Source organism: Lucilia sericata, unplaced genomic scaffold (assembly GCF_015586225.1).
Source record: "Lucilia sericata isolate MDLA Ls3-8-SP2 unplaced genomic scaffold, ASM1558622v1 Contig000906F_arrow, whole genome shotgun sequence".
NCBI classification, from domain to species: Eukaryota; Metazoa; Arthropoda; class Insecta; order Diptera; family Calliphoridae; genus Lucilia; species Lucilia sericata.
The window spans coordinates 7,501-20,761 of NW_023994893.1; the positions used below are offsets into that span (position 1 = coordinate 7,501).

Sequence of the window (13,261 nt, forward strand, 5' to 3'; positions counted from 1 at the left end):
GTGCAAATATTCGATGCCATTAATTTACATGCTAAAACTATGATACCAGCTCATGACAGCCCCTTGGCCGCTTTGGCATTTAGTCCATCGGGCACTGAAATAGCCACTGCCAGTGAGCGTGGCACTGTTATAAGGGTATTTTCATCATTGGACGGTACTAAACTATTTGAATTGAGACGTGGTTTGAAACGTTGTGTCTCCATTGCTTCATTGTCGTTTAGCACTTGTGCTGAATATTTAGTCTCTAGCTCGAATACTGAAACTGTGCATATATTCCGTTTGGATCGTACGGCTACGGAAAGTCATGATACTAAACAAAGTTCAGATGATTGGATGGGGTAAGTTGTGGATTTGTGTTTGTTTTTAAAAATATGTACTCTTTTTAAAACATGTTGGTTAAAGGGAACTTTTTGGTTTATTTATTATTATTTGGTTGGGGTTTCCACAAAATTATGTTTATTTTTTTATGTACATTTTTAAAACATTCATTTTATTTATATCATGCTTTATTTTAATTTGTGTTTTTTTTTAATTTTATAATTTTTCTTTTCTACTTTTTTTTCAAACATGTACGAAAACTTACTTTCTCACTCTCTATGATCACACTACTACTTAAACAACTCACCAATCTCAAACCAAATCCATCACTTTACTGTATTTATTTGTTGTTTTGTGTATATATTGGTACTTTATCTCTCGAAACGTATTTGAAATTTCGTAAACTAACGTATCAACCCAACTGTAAACAACTGTTATTGTTTTAATTTTAATCCTGTTGTGTTCACTCACCACCACTTTATCCACATCCATACATTATTATCTTCACATCTCACATTTCAAAAAAGTTACTCGTTTTTTAGATTCCTTAGCAAGACCGTATCCAGCTATTTGCCAACCCAAGTTACAGATGTTTTCAGTCAGGGACGAGCCTTTGCCTCTGTAACTCTACCCGAAGCTGGGGTAAGACGTATGTGTGCCATAACCAAAATACAAAAGCAATTAAGGTAATATTTTAAGAAAATCACAAAAGAAATTTAACTTTCACAAATTTATTCTCTTCTAATTTTGTTTCAGACTTCTTATTGCTTCCCAAGATGGTTATTTATATGTATATTCAATACCCTCAATAGAGGGAGCTGAATGTCAATTGATTAAGAAACATGACTTGCGTCTTGATGACTGTTATGCTATAGACGTTCGAGGTAATTTACTGTTTAAATAATTTTTTTGTTTCTTTTTTATTTCAATTTAAAATCTTTAATTTTTTTTTTAACTAAACCATACCTTTAGTTAATTCTTCACCATCTTTAGGTGTAGCTGGCGCTGCAGCTGGTGCTACGGCTACAACAAATCCCTCTCCTGGCTCTACCGGTGGCACCTCTTCCTCCAAAGAAGAAGCCAAATCCTCATCCTCATCAAATAGTTATGCTGCAGCTGTTAAAACAGAAGGGGGAAGTAATGCTAGTTCTTAAATAGAATATTTTTAAACATATTTTTTTAAAAAATTCTTTTAAACTCTAAAAAACTATTTTTCAATTTACATCACTTTTTGTTTAATTTCATTTTTGACAACTTGGAAAATAGTTATAAAATATTTAATAACAAATTTTTTAGCTTTTATTTGTTTGGTAATTTGTTCCATATTGTTAGCCACATGATAATTATTTCTTTTTTTATTATTATTATAATTTTCATTATTTTAGCTCGAGATTAATTTTTGAAAATTATTTTAGTTTTTTCAATTATTTTTTCAATTTTTTTTATTATACTTTTAAAACAAAACAAACTGTGCAAGTGATTTTGAAAACATAAAAAAAGTTTAGTTTACTTTTAAGACTTTCTTAATTTATAAGTTTCTTATTTGCAATAAATAATACTTAAAAATTTAAATTATGATTTTCTTTTTTTATTTTATTTGTTTGCCTAAAAAAACATATTTTTACTTAAATACACACACACCCACACTACAGCATATCCCATACTATAAAACCCACCCCCACCATATTTTTATTATTTGAATAAAACACATTATACATTTTTTATTCAATTAATAGTTTAAAAATTTTATTTATTTATAAAATACTATTTATTAATACATACTTAACTATAGAAAACATTAAAAATCAAAATATTAAACACGAAATAGTGAATTGATAATACCAAAAGTATTTTTAATTAAATGGTCTCATCAAAGTTTTGAAAACTTTAGCTAACATTTCATTTAACTAATAAATCAATTAATTTTCTCTTTAGATGTAAAAGGATTAACCTTTTCTAAAACTCATAGGCGCTGGAGCACGATTATCTGAGGATGATTGATTAAATTTGCGATATTTTGAGCTTTTACCTCCAAACGTATTCTCTTTAAGAAAATATTTGATAAATTCTCTAAAAAATACTTTTTTCGAAACTTTCTTTTTTTATATTTTTTTTTTTTTGAAGAAAATATTCGAAATTTTCTTAATTTTCATAGAATATATTTGAAATATTCTTAATTTTTATTAGATAATATTCGAAATTTTCTTCATTTTTATAGAAAATTTTCGAAATTTTAAATTTTTTATAGAAAACTTTATTTTTTAATTCAATTTAAGGAAAATTCAAAAAATAATCTTTTTTATAGAACATTTTCGAAAGTGTCTCTTTTTATTTAATTTTTTTTTATAAGAAATTTTCTAAGATTTTTTTTAAATTTTCAAAATTTTGTGTTTATAGAAAATTTTCAAAATTTTGTAATTTTTTTAGAATCTTTTCGTTTTTTTTTTTTTTTTTATAGGAAATTTTCAAAATTTTGCATTTTTTTAATTTAATATTTTTATAAAAAAATTGTGATTTTTTAGAAAATTTTTTAAAATTTCTACTTTTTTAAAAATTTTCTTTTTTTTTTCATATAGAACATTTTCGAATTGTTTTCTAAATTTTTACTTTTTTTCAAAAAATTATCAAAATTTTGTCTTTTTATAGAACATTTTCTAAAATTACTAATTTTTTAAAGAATATTTTCGAATTTTAGTCTATTTTTATACGAAATTTTCAAAATTTTGTATTTTTTATAAAAAAAATTGCATTTTTTTTAGAAAATCTTTGAAATTTTCACCTTTTTAGAAATTTTTCAAAATTTTCTGTTTTTTTTTTTTCAGAAAAGTTTCAAATTGTTTTCGTTTTAATAAAAAAAATATTCAAAATTTACCTTTTTTATAGAAATTTTACTTTTTATAGAAAATTTTCAAATATTTTCCGTATTGATAAAACAAAAAAAAAATTCGAATATTTTCAGTTAAAATAGAAAATTTTCAAAATTTTGTATTTTCTATAAAAATTTTGTCTTTTTTATAGAAAATTTTATATATTTTTTAGAAAATTTTCAAAATGTTAAATTTTAATAGAAAATATTCAAAATTTTCCCTTTTTTATAGAAAATTTTTGAAATTTTCCATTTTTTTTATAAAAAATAATCTAATATTTTCTGTATTAATAACAAAATTTCCAATATTTTCTGTTTTAATAGAAAAACGTTAAATTAATTTTCTTTTTTATAAAAAATTCTATAAATTTTGTATAAAAAATTTTGCTTTCTTATAAAATATTTTTAATTTTTTTATAGCAAATTTTTGAAATCTTCGTTCTTTATTGAAAACTTCTGAATATTTTCTGTATTTTTTGATATTTTGCTATTTTTATAAAAAAGTTTATTAATTTTTCTAAAATTTTTCGTTTAATAAAAAAAAAATCGAATTTTTTTCTATTAAAATAGAAAATTTTCTAAATTTTGTGTTTTTTATAAAAAATTGTGTCTTTTTTTATAGAAAATTTTCAAAATGTTCCCTTTTTTTTTTGGAAATTTTCCTTTTTTTTATAAAAACATTATTGAATATTTTCTGTATTAATAACAAAATTTCCAATATTTTTTGTTTTAATAGAAAAATTAAAAAAAAATATTCAAAATTTTATAAAATATTTTTAAAATTTTCCTTTTTTGTAGAAAATTTTTGAAATTTTCCTTCTTTATTGAAAATTTCTGTATTTTTTAAAAGATTTTTTTTTAATTTTCCTTTTTATAAAAAAGTTTAAAAAATTTTCAAATATTTTCCGTATTTATAAAAAAATTTCGAATATTTTCTGTTAAAATAGAAAATTTTTTAAATTATGTATTGTTTTATAAAAAAACTGTGTCTTTTTATAGAAAATTTTCTATTTTTTAGAAAATCTTTGAAATTTTACTTTTTTTATAGAAAATTATCGAATATTTTTTGTATTAGTAACAAAATTTCCAATATTTTTTGTTTTTATAATTTTTATAAAATTTTGATTTTTTTTTTTTATAGAAAATTTTCTAAATGTTGTATTTTTTATAAAAAATGTCTTTTTCATAGACAATTTTTGAAAATGTTCCCTTTTTAATAAAAAAATATTCAAAATTTTCACTTTTTTATAAAATATTTTTGTAATTTTCCTTTTTTATAAAAAGTTTTTGGAAAGTTCTTTATTGGAAAGTACTGTATATTTAAAAATATTTTTTTTTGAAATTTTCCTTTTTTATAGACCATTCTTGAATTTTTCTTTTTTTATAAAAAAGTTTAAAATTTTCCCTTTATAAAAAAATTGACATTTTTCTTTTTTATAGAAAATTTTCGAATATTTTCTGCATTAATAAAAAAATTCCATTATTTTCTATTTTAATATAAAATTTTCGAATATTTTCTGTTTAAACAGAAAATTTTCGAACATAGATGAAATAGGTAAAATCATAACATAACTCATTCGTCATTGAAAACTAAAATAATTATAGAAAATTATTATCAACGTGTCATTCCTTTTGGTCACTAACCGACAGATCCAATTTTGAACCCAAAACCCAATTTTGAATAAGATTTTAAATAATTATACACAAATACACATAACAGTTTTTAAATTAAAAAATTTTCCAACATCTACTATATAGTATTTTAAGTTATCAAATGTAAATTACTGATATATAGTAAATACAGTACATAAATGTACATATATCTACACGCATATATATTTTTTTGTACAAAAATTAAAAAAAAAAGAAAAAAAAAACATGTAAAGATTTACAAAATCAAGAAAAGAAAAATAATACTAAAATAAAATTATGAAGTAATTTTTCTAATTTTATTTTACTCATTAAAATTATATTTAATTAACTCGTATAAGAAAATTTCAAATATAAAACTAAATAAAAAAAATCTAAAAAAAAGTTATGTATAAATTATTTTTTGTAGGCTGGGGATTGGGAAATTCCAAAATTGGAATTGAAAATTTAGTAAATTTGGCAAGTACTTTTGTAATATTAAAAAAAAAAAAATAATGTAACTATTATTATTTATTTAATTTCATCATATTAATTTGAATTTCTTAATAACATTTTCTTTTTATTGTGTTCTACATAAAAAGCTGTAGTGTTTGAGAAGCTTAAATTTATCTTATCTTATTTTGTCTACACAAATATAGATTTCTATTAGTCATGTAATTAATTATGCAGTTTACCTTATTTTATAAAGTTTCTTCTTAAAAAGTAAAACATTTTGATACCATGTAATGTTTTTAAAATTTAAATTATAAAAGGGAAAGATAAATTAAGCAGATATTTATGACAACATTGACACGTTTTCAATTAGTTGAGGAAATCGTTATCTGTAAATCTTTTCAAATCTAAACATATAACGAATATCACATTATTTTGAATAAAACAACTTCAATAAATAGTACATTTATAAATACCGATTTTATTACAACTTTTTGTATTCTTTATTAAAAATCTAATTATAATTTTACACAAAATTAAAGTTTTTACCCAATAAGCAAAAACCTTTGAAATGATGTAAATATGTATTTGAAAACCTATTCAAATTTCATACATAGCCTTTGAGAACAAATTTGAAAATTTTTGTTTTCAAATGGAAAATTATGGCCTTCTCAAACAAAAAGGCAGTTAGAAATCAAACATATTTTTCAAATGTATTGCAAATTTAAAAAAAAGGCTAGATGTAAGCTTGAAACTAAAAAAATCTTCAAACGTATTTCAAGTATTCTTTATTATTATTTTCATACATATTTCAAACCCTAATTATAATGCTAACTATTGCAAAATTCATATATTTTTTTACATCACCTGAAAATAAAACATTCATACATTTATTTTAGCATATTTTTCTTTTATATCTCCGATTATTTCTCCTATATTTAACGTTTTTTCGCTCCCTTGCTGTAGAAAAAGTGTTCTGTTTTTATTTTTCTAAAATAATTTATTTTTTGAAAGAAACTTTTCTAAGTTCAATTAAAACAAAACTTTGAAAATTTTATAAATATCACACATTATATTTTTTTAAACGTTTTTGGAAATTATCATATTTATTTTAAAGGCTAAACTTTAAAATTTGAAAACAATTTGGAAAATACATTATTTAGTTAAGAAAATTTTCAAAAATATTCACAGGTTTGAATCGATGTTTATTGGGTAACATCTAAAAGTGCTTCTAGCACAATTACAAATTATATTTAAACATAAATAAGGTGGAGTTTTATTAAAAAAAAAAAAGTATGAACCCATTAAAAAAAAGTTTATAAAAACTTTTTATTACAAACTTTTCATTTATCGGCAAAGAGTAGCATCAATTTTCTCCAACCAAGGAGCTATATCTTTCAATTTACGGCGATACATAGGATCCTTGGATACGGGGCAATATTCCAAGTAAATAGTTTTCAAAGACTTATTATGCTTAATATTTTCAATAGTCTTCCAATTTTCAATATTATTGTCATTCAGCCACAGCTCCTCCAACTGTCCCAGTTCCTCTATATTGTCTATACTTTTTAAACGATTTTTAGCCAAATCCAAAGTGTCCAATTGTTTGTTGTTACTCAAATTTTCTATCATTTCTATGCCATTTTCGGATAGATACAGCTCCGTCAAATTAGTCAACTTATCCAGATTTTCAATTTTAACTATACGATTAGCCTGCAAACTTAAAATTTCCAAATTCACCAATTTATCGAGATTTTCAATTTTGGATATTTTATTTTTACCCAAAAATAGTTGACGCAAATTCACCAATGTATCCAGATTCTCAATAGTTTTAATTTTATTGTCACCCAATTCCAGCATAGTGAGATTAGTTAGCATACCAATATTTTCTATATGAGTTATCTTGTTGCCAACCAAAAATAATTTTTCCAATTTCTTTAAATTTTCCAAATTTTCAATTCTAGTCAAACGATTGAAGCTGACATCGAGTATTTCCAAATTAACTAAAGCATCCAAATTTTCCAATTTTGTAATTTGATTGTCATAGAACTCAATTTCCACCAGCTTGGTCAAAGTTTCTAGATTCTCAATTTTCTTAATTAAATTCCAGCGCAGTAAAAGGCGCTCCAACTGGGTTAAAGGCTCTAGATTTTCCAATTTATCAATACGATGATGGTTTAAATCCAATTCATAGCACTCAGGATCACTATTTACTACATCCTCAATGGAGGCTAACTTTTCACCGGGTATTACATTCGGCTTGTAAGAGGCTTTCTCACAATTAGCCACAACATCTGATGGGGCTTGTGGGGTTTCTTCTGCACTATTATTTTCCTCAGTGGTAGGTGTCACTTCATTGGTTGCTTCAATCTTTTCATGTTCAGAATCCGCCATTGTTTGTGTATATTTAGTTTTTAATTAAAACAAAAACTTAAAACTTCTATTTAACAGAAAATTAATGCAAAACAATTGAATTTCTCACAAAATCCTAAATAAATGAATCAATTGGTCGGCAGAACCCTCCGTCGACAAAGATTAAGTGCGGCGGCGGCTGACACTAAAAATATTGGCGGCGACTTAAAATCGACTGTAAGCTGGCTAAGTTCTCTAAAAACGCTTAATTTTAAAATTTTCAAAGATTTTAAATAAAAACGGAATCCGAGAGACTTTTTAAGTGGAATTTTGTATATAATTTATAAAAATAAAGCACAAAAGTTGTGTGAGAAATTATGAAGGGATGGAAAAAAATAAAAAAAATTTTAATTTAATTAATTCTTAAAAATTAAAAACAAATCGTTTCACCAACTTTTATGATGATCGGTATTTATTTTTGCCGCGTAGTGTAATCTTTTTAATTCTATCATAATGCTCGTATTATTAAGTCCGTAAAAAACGTTAAAATCAATTATTGAAGGTGACCTTATATGGGGGGGCAGGGTCAATTATGACCTATAGAGATTTCGATTGATATAAAACTCGATCACATTATATTTTATTGCTACACTGGCATTTTTATGTTAGTTATGCACGCTAAAGTCATTTTCTGTAGCCCACCTTACAACAAACCTGCAAACTTAGCAACTGTAATAGGCGTTACAGCAGTATTACATTGTACACCATTACAACTGGAACTATTTGTTTCTTTTCCGTACGCTTTTATCCAGGTTGAACCAAAATTCAACGAACTCATCATAGTCTAAATTCAATGATCACAAAACAGAATTTGGATGAAAAACCATCTCGGAAGGATACCTTCAGTGTGACAACTCTAAGGGATCCAAAGTCGACATAAAGCCCACAATGGTTAGTACCGGATCCAAGCATTGCAATTATGTAAATAACAAACACCAATATTTTGCCCAAACAACATCTATATAAGACGTCCGCGAGTACACTCTTTACAGCAGTGCGATAAATTTGTATAAAAGATGGCTTAACAATTGTTTCTTGTAAATATTCGGTCACCATAGGGTTTGGAGACAACAAGAGCATGACTGAAAGCACACCACACGATCTTAATTCATATTCAATATTTCGGGTGCTACACTCGGTAGATTTCAATAAACACTTTTGGGTATTAAACGAAAACAAACCCCGCCTGGAAAAACATTTTCATCATAGTTATTAACAGTTCAACTTAATTAAACCTAACACTTGCCTGTTTCGTTGCACAATGACCCTCGGTATAATAGTATAGCATAAAATTATTAATTTCTAAGTTCAATTGTTATTAAAAAAACATTTTTTTATTTAAAGAATATTATTTCTGTCTCTTTATAAAGTTTTGCACACACACCACAACAGATTTAAAAAAAAAAAAAAACAGAAAACAGTATGGCGCGAAAAATTCTTGCAGAATTTCTTTTCGCAGTCGGCAGAATTGACATCAACTGCATTTCCCATTTAAAATACACATGTTGTGCAAAGTTTTACACCGGCCAAATTTTAATGAGCGGCTTATTATTAGATAAAAGATAACTTGCTTAAATGAAAACAAATTCATTTTATATTATAAAATTCTATAAATTTAGCGAAAGTGTTCTGTAAATTATACAAAATATGGCAAAATTTTTAAGGCGTATTAAGCAGAACAATTTTCGGCGGCGGCGGTTTTGACAAAGCCGAATCGGCGCGGGTCTCTGTCAATTGGTCGGTAGAACCCTGCGCCGATAATCATTAAGTGCGGCGACGTTTGGCACTAAAGGCGGCGGCTTAACCCATTGGGTTATGGTTTTCTGATGAGTTTTTAAATTTTTCAATGATATTAAATAAAAAGGAATGCCTATGATTAAAAAATGGAATTTGGGAAGCAAATAATTTAAAAATCTTTATTTTTTAATTGTCATTTATAAAATCGGGACATATAGCTTATTACACTACAAATAAATCAAATACTCATGACATTTTGAACCAATTAAAGTTAATTTTAACTGGATTTCTACTTCGTTTGTAGATTTCGGCAAAATCTACTCCAAATCTAATAGTTTTTAATTATACAACTCTGCTATTTCCTAAATTAGTAGTGTGTTTGGAGACGATTATGGCCTTTGGCTAGGATTCTGTAATTGAATGAAAGAATAAATAAAAATTATATTAAAAAATGCCATATCCAATCCTCTTGAAAAAATTCTAAAAAATATTGTAAAAAACAAATAATTTCTCCAAATTTTTCGAATAATATTTAACTATTTCAAAAACGACTTTCTTTTAAAATTTTTATTTTTAAAAATTATCTAAAATTAAATTTCTTTATTTGTAATTATTACAAGTATTTTTTAAGGCGAAAAATGATTTAGTTCCGATTTTTCATTGAATATGACGCTGATGTTATTCAATTCAAAATTTATTTACCAAAAAAAGAAATGTTTAACATTTTCCCCATACTTTTTCACGTGTATATACAAAAACTACACTTCTATGCAACCCTGTAGAATATTTCACTGTTTGTTTTCTTGACACTGCAATTGTCATTGTATATTTTGGATTTTTCTGGAAAAAAGATATATTTAAGAAAATTGTAAGCACGGACTTTAGTAAATTAATAATAGTTTTAGAAAACAAGTGAATACTTTCATAAAGTAGTGTATAAATTAAAAATTATAATAATTTTTTATATATTTTATTATTGCCACAGATATTTAGTCATCTACTTTTTATTACATTACCACAATTAAGAAAATTATATAGACACACATACACATTACCGACTATACAGCAGACATGTCAGATTGGGATACAGTAACCGTACTGCGCAAGAAAGCTCCAAAGGCCGGTGCTCTTAAAACTGAAGCAGCCATTAATGCCGCCAGACGCCAAGGTGTACAAGTTGATACCCAACAAAAATGTAAGTTTTCATTTCATCTTTTTTTCCAAATACGTGTTTAAAAGAAAAAAAGACTATGGTATCCACGGCAAAGTTTTAAGGTTAGGTTTTGCCATGGATCTCTAGATAACCTTATTAAATGTTATTGTTTCTCTTTTTTTAAACATTCTTTTCAATTCTTTATCGATTTGTATTGTTTGGCTAATTTCATCATACTTTTGCTAGTTTTCATAAACTGCAGAAAAAAAAGTAAAATAAAAACACATGTGCATTGTGTGAAAAAATGTAAAGTTTAATTAACTTTTGTGCTGGTGTTGGGTTCCGGCAGTATTTAATTGTTTAAAAAAAAGTTGGAGTAAAAATAAAGGGGATTGCAGGGGGCGGCATTAACATGTGTATGTGTTTTTGGTGATGTTGGGGTTTTTGTTTTTTACACAAACACACATGCCGACCAAGCCATTAATAATATTTGACCTATTTTTAGTTCTATTTAGTTGTTTGTTATCAATCTAAACTAAATGACATTTAGAGAAAGTCATTCTAGGAAGAATCTTCTCGGGTTTTATACATACATATATTTTTAAAGTTATACACACGTATCATATGTTTGTGAAGATTTCATAGATTCTTATGGTTTCTTTTGTTGTTTTCCAAAACGTCATTTGTTTTTATTTTGTGGAGAAGTAAACAAGTCAGATTGTTGCTAAATTTAGCATAGAGATTTCTAAATTTAGTCCAATTTGTTGTGTTTTCAGAATAGAAATATATTTTTAATAAATTTTAAAACAATTTTTTTTGATTTGTATACCCTACACCACTATAGTGGAGCGGGTACATATTATGCGTTTGTGCTAATGTTTGTAGCACCCAAAAATATTTGCCCTACACCCATCTTAGAGTGTATCTGCTCAGACAGATGTATATTCAAGATTAGAATGATTTATAGTCATTTATATAGGTAGATCTATAGTAAAGAATAGTTACTGATCTATAACCAAGAGTGTACCCTAATTTATAGACAGAAATATAATCAAGACTGTACTATGATCTAGAGTCAAGACTATAGACTGATCTATAGCCAAGATTATTGACAGATCTATAGATAAGATTACAGATAGATTAGTAGTAAAGACTCGTGAATGATCTATATCCCAGATTGAAGAGTGATCTTATTCTTGATTGTAGAATGATCTATAGTCAAGACAATAGACTGATTGATGTATAGCCAAGACTATAGAAAGATCTTTAGTCAAGATTATAGGCAAATATATAGTAAAAACTGTAGACTAATCTATAGACAAGTCTGTATGATTAGAAGTATTTTCAATCTAATTTTAGAATATAAACTTAAGTTCGTTTTTAATTAACAACCGTTACCAATATTTTCAGATGGTGCTGGCACCAATAAACAACATGTAACAACTAAGAACACTGCCAAATTGGATCGTGAGACTGAAGAGTTGCGCCATGAAAAAGTTCCTCTAGAAGTGGGAAAAATTATTATGCAAGGACGTCAAGCTAAAGGTTTAAGTCAAAAGGATCTCGCTACTGTAAGTAAATCCCACAAATATGCTGAACAAACATTTTGCTAATATCTATCATTCTTCGTTATAGAAAATTTGTGAAAAACAACAAGTAGTTACCGATTATGAGGCTGGCCGTGGCATTCCCAATAACATGGTATTGGGTAAAATTGAACGTGTTATTGGTTTAAAATTGCGAGGCAAAGATCGCGGCCAACCATTGGCGCCTCCTGGTAAAAAGTGAGAAAAATCTACAACCGCTGCTTCATCGAGTGGCGGTTCTGGTGGGGGAGATATTATAACAGCCGTTGTTGGTAAACAAACAGCAAATAATAAATTAAAAACTGAAAAAACATTAACAAACAATGCTGTTAACACAGCAACAACGGCACCAACCTTAACATCTACTCACTTGGGCCACAACAATACAACAACCACAGCAACAGCTAGCAGCAAAAATAAGCTCAAATAAATTATCGGGAGGCATGCTGAATGAATGAATGTCTTGTATCAAACTAAATTAAAACAACAACACAGTGCTAATTAAAATTATATATTGAATATTATTAAACTTATAATAAAAAAAGAAAAACAAGAAGGAGAGTGATTTAAAAAAACCTTTATTAAGAATTACCACAAAACAAAAAAACTTTCTTTCTTTTGGCTTGTTTCTATTACGTTTCCAATTTCTACAGCAAAATCTTACACAAAACTCCCACATACTTACACTTAACAACACCCTGCAATACTTTCTCAAATCTATTTAAAATTATTAATTTAAACAAATATAAAAAAACAAAAAGAAATAAATAACAAGGAAAATGTATCAATTAAATGTAATAAATGTCAAAACGAATTAATAGAAGCAAATACTCTCTTTAACTATATTTAACCACATAGATGGATGTTTTAAAAAATAGAAAAACAATAACAAAAACCATATTAAAACTACCAACAAAACTGTTTAAACATTTCAAATTTTTTATACTATTTAATTAACACTTAATTGTTTTAGTTTTTTTTTTTTTATAGTTAAACAATTTTTCTTAATTATTTCAAGGAAAAGTTATGAATGAATATTATTTAATATTATGTTATACAAAAAAAATTATAAAAAATATATTTGGTTTTTTATTTAAACAAATATTT

General features: G+C 25.7%; 3 protein-coding genes across 7 annotated transcripts in view; 2 read left to right on the forward strand and 1 right to left on the reverse strand.

The window, feature by feature from the left end:
• The window catches only part of LOC119608971 (WD repeat domain phosphoinositide-interacting protein 2), a 5,712-nt gene extending 3,826 nt beyond the window's left edge, over positions 1 to 1,886 (forward strand). For 2 of the 4 annotated variants that reach the window (XM_037963621.1, XM_037963622.1), the window contains exons 4-7: positions 1 to 338; positions 846 to 1,004; positions 1,075 to 1,202; positions 1,291 to 1,886. The exon at positions 1 to 338 is cut by the window's left edge and continues 249 nt beyond it. In XM_037963621.1, the coding sequence (XP_037819549.1) occupies positions 1 to 338; positions 846 to 1,004; positions 1,075 to 1,202; positions 1,291 to 1,472 (807 nt within the window). In that variant the 3' untranslated portion in view covers positions 1,473 to 1,886. The remainder of the gene's footprint in view (positions 339 to 845; positions 1,005 to 1,074; positions 1,203 to 1,290) is intronic. The other 2 variants (XM_037963624.1, XM_037963623.1) reach the window with 2 other exon arrangements.
• A 3,709-nt stretch (positions 1,887 to 5,595) lies between these two features.
• LOC119608977 (protein phosphatase 1 regulatory subunit 7) lies at positions 5,596 to 7,811 on the reverse strand. Its single transcript, XM_037963631.1, has 2 exons — positions 6,482 to 7,811; positions 5,596 to 5,814 (listed from the first exon to the last, which is right to left on the reverse strand). Exon 1 carries the CDS (start codon positions 7,658 to 7,660, stop codon positions 6,614 to 6,616), a length of 1,047 nt encoding a protein of 348 aa, XP_037819559.1. The 5' UTR covers positions 7,661 to 7,811; the 3' UTR covers positions 5,596 to 5,814; positions 6,482 to 6,613.
• Positions 7,812 to 10,147: 2,336 nt separating this feature from the next.
• Positions 10,148 to 12,997, forward strand: LOC119608973 (endothelial differentiation-related factor 1 homolog). Of its 2 annotated transcripts, none has more exons than XM_037963626.1 (4): positions 10,148 to 10,283; positions 10,401 to 10,610; positions 11,979 to 12,139; positions 12,204 to 12,997. In XM_037963626.1, the coding sequence occupies exons 2-4, from the start codon at positions 10,487 to 10,489 to the stop codon at positions 12,354 to 12,356; spliced, it is 438 nt and encodes a 145-aa protein (XP_037819554.1). In that variant the 5' UTR covers positions 10,148 to 10,283; positions 10,401 to 10,486; the 3' UTR covers positions 12,357 to 12,997. The 2 variants fall into 2 exon arrangements, with proteins under 2 accessions (XP_037819554.1, XP_037819555.1); XM_037963627.1 differs by having other exon boundaries at positions 10,202 to 10,327.
• The last annotated feature ends 264 nt before the right edge of the window (positions 12,998 to 13,261 follow it).

Bases quoted from the DNA above. Each gene is read 5' to 3' on its own strand.
- LOC119608977 (XM_037963631.1), bottom strand. From the start codon at position 7,660: ATGGCGGATTCTGAACATGAAAAGATTGAAGCAACCAATGAAGTGACA.
- LOC119608973 (XM_037963626.1), top strand. From the start codon at position 10,487: ATGTCAGATTGGGATACAGTAACCGTACTGCGCAAGAAAGCTCCAAAG. The intron at 10,611-11,978 runs GTAAGTTTTCAT...CAATATTTTCAG, and splicing joins AGTTGATACCCAACAAAAAT to ATGGTGCTGGCACCAATAAA. The intron at 12,140-12,203 runs GTAAGTAAATCC...TCTTCGTTATAG, and splicing joins GTCAAAAGGATCTCGCTACT to AAAATTTGTGAAAAACAACA.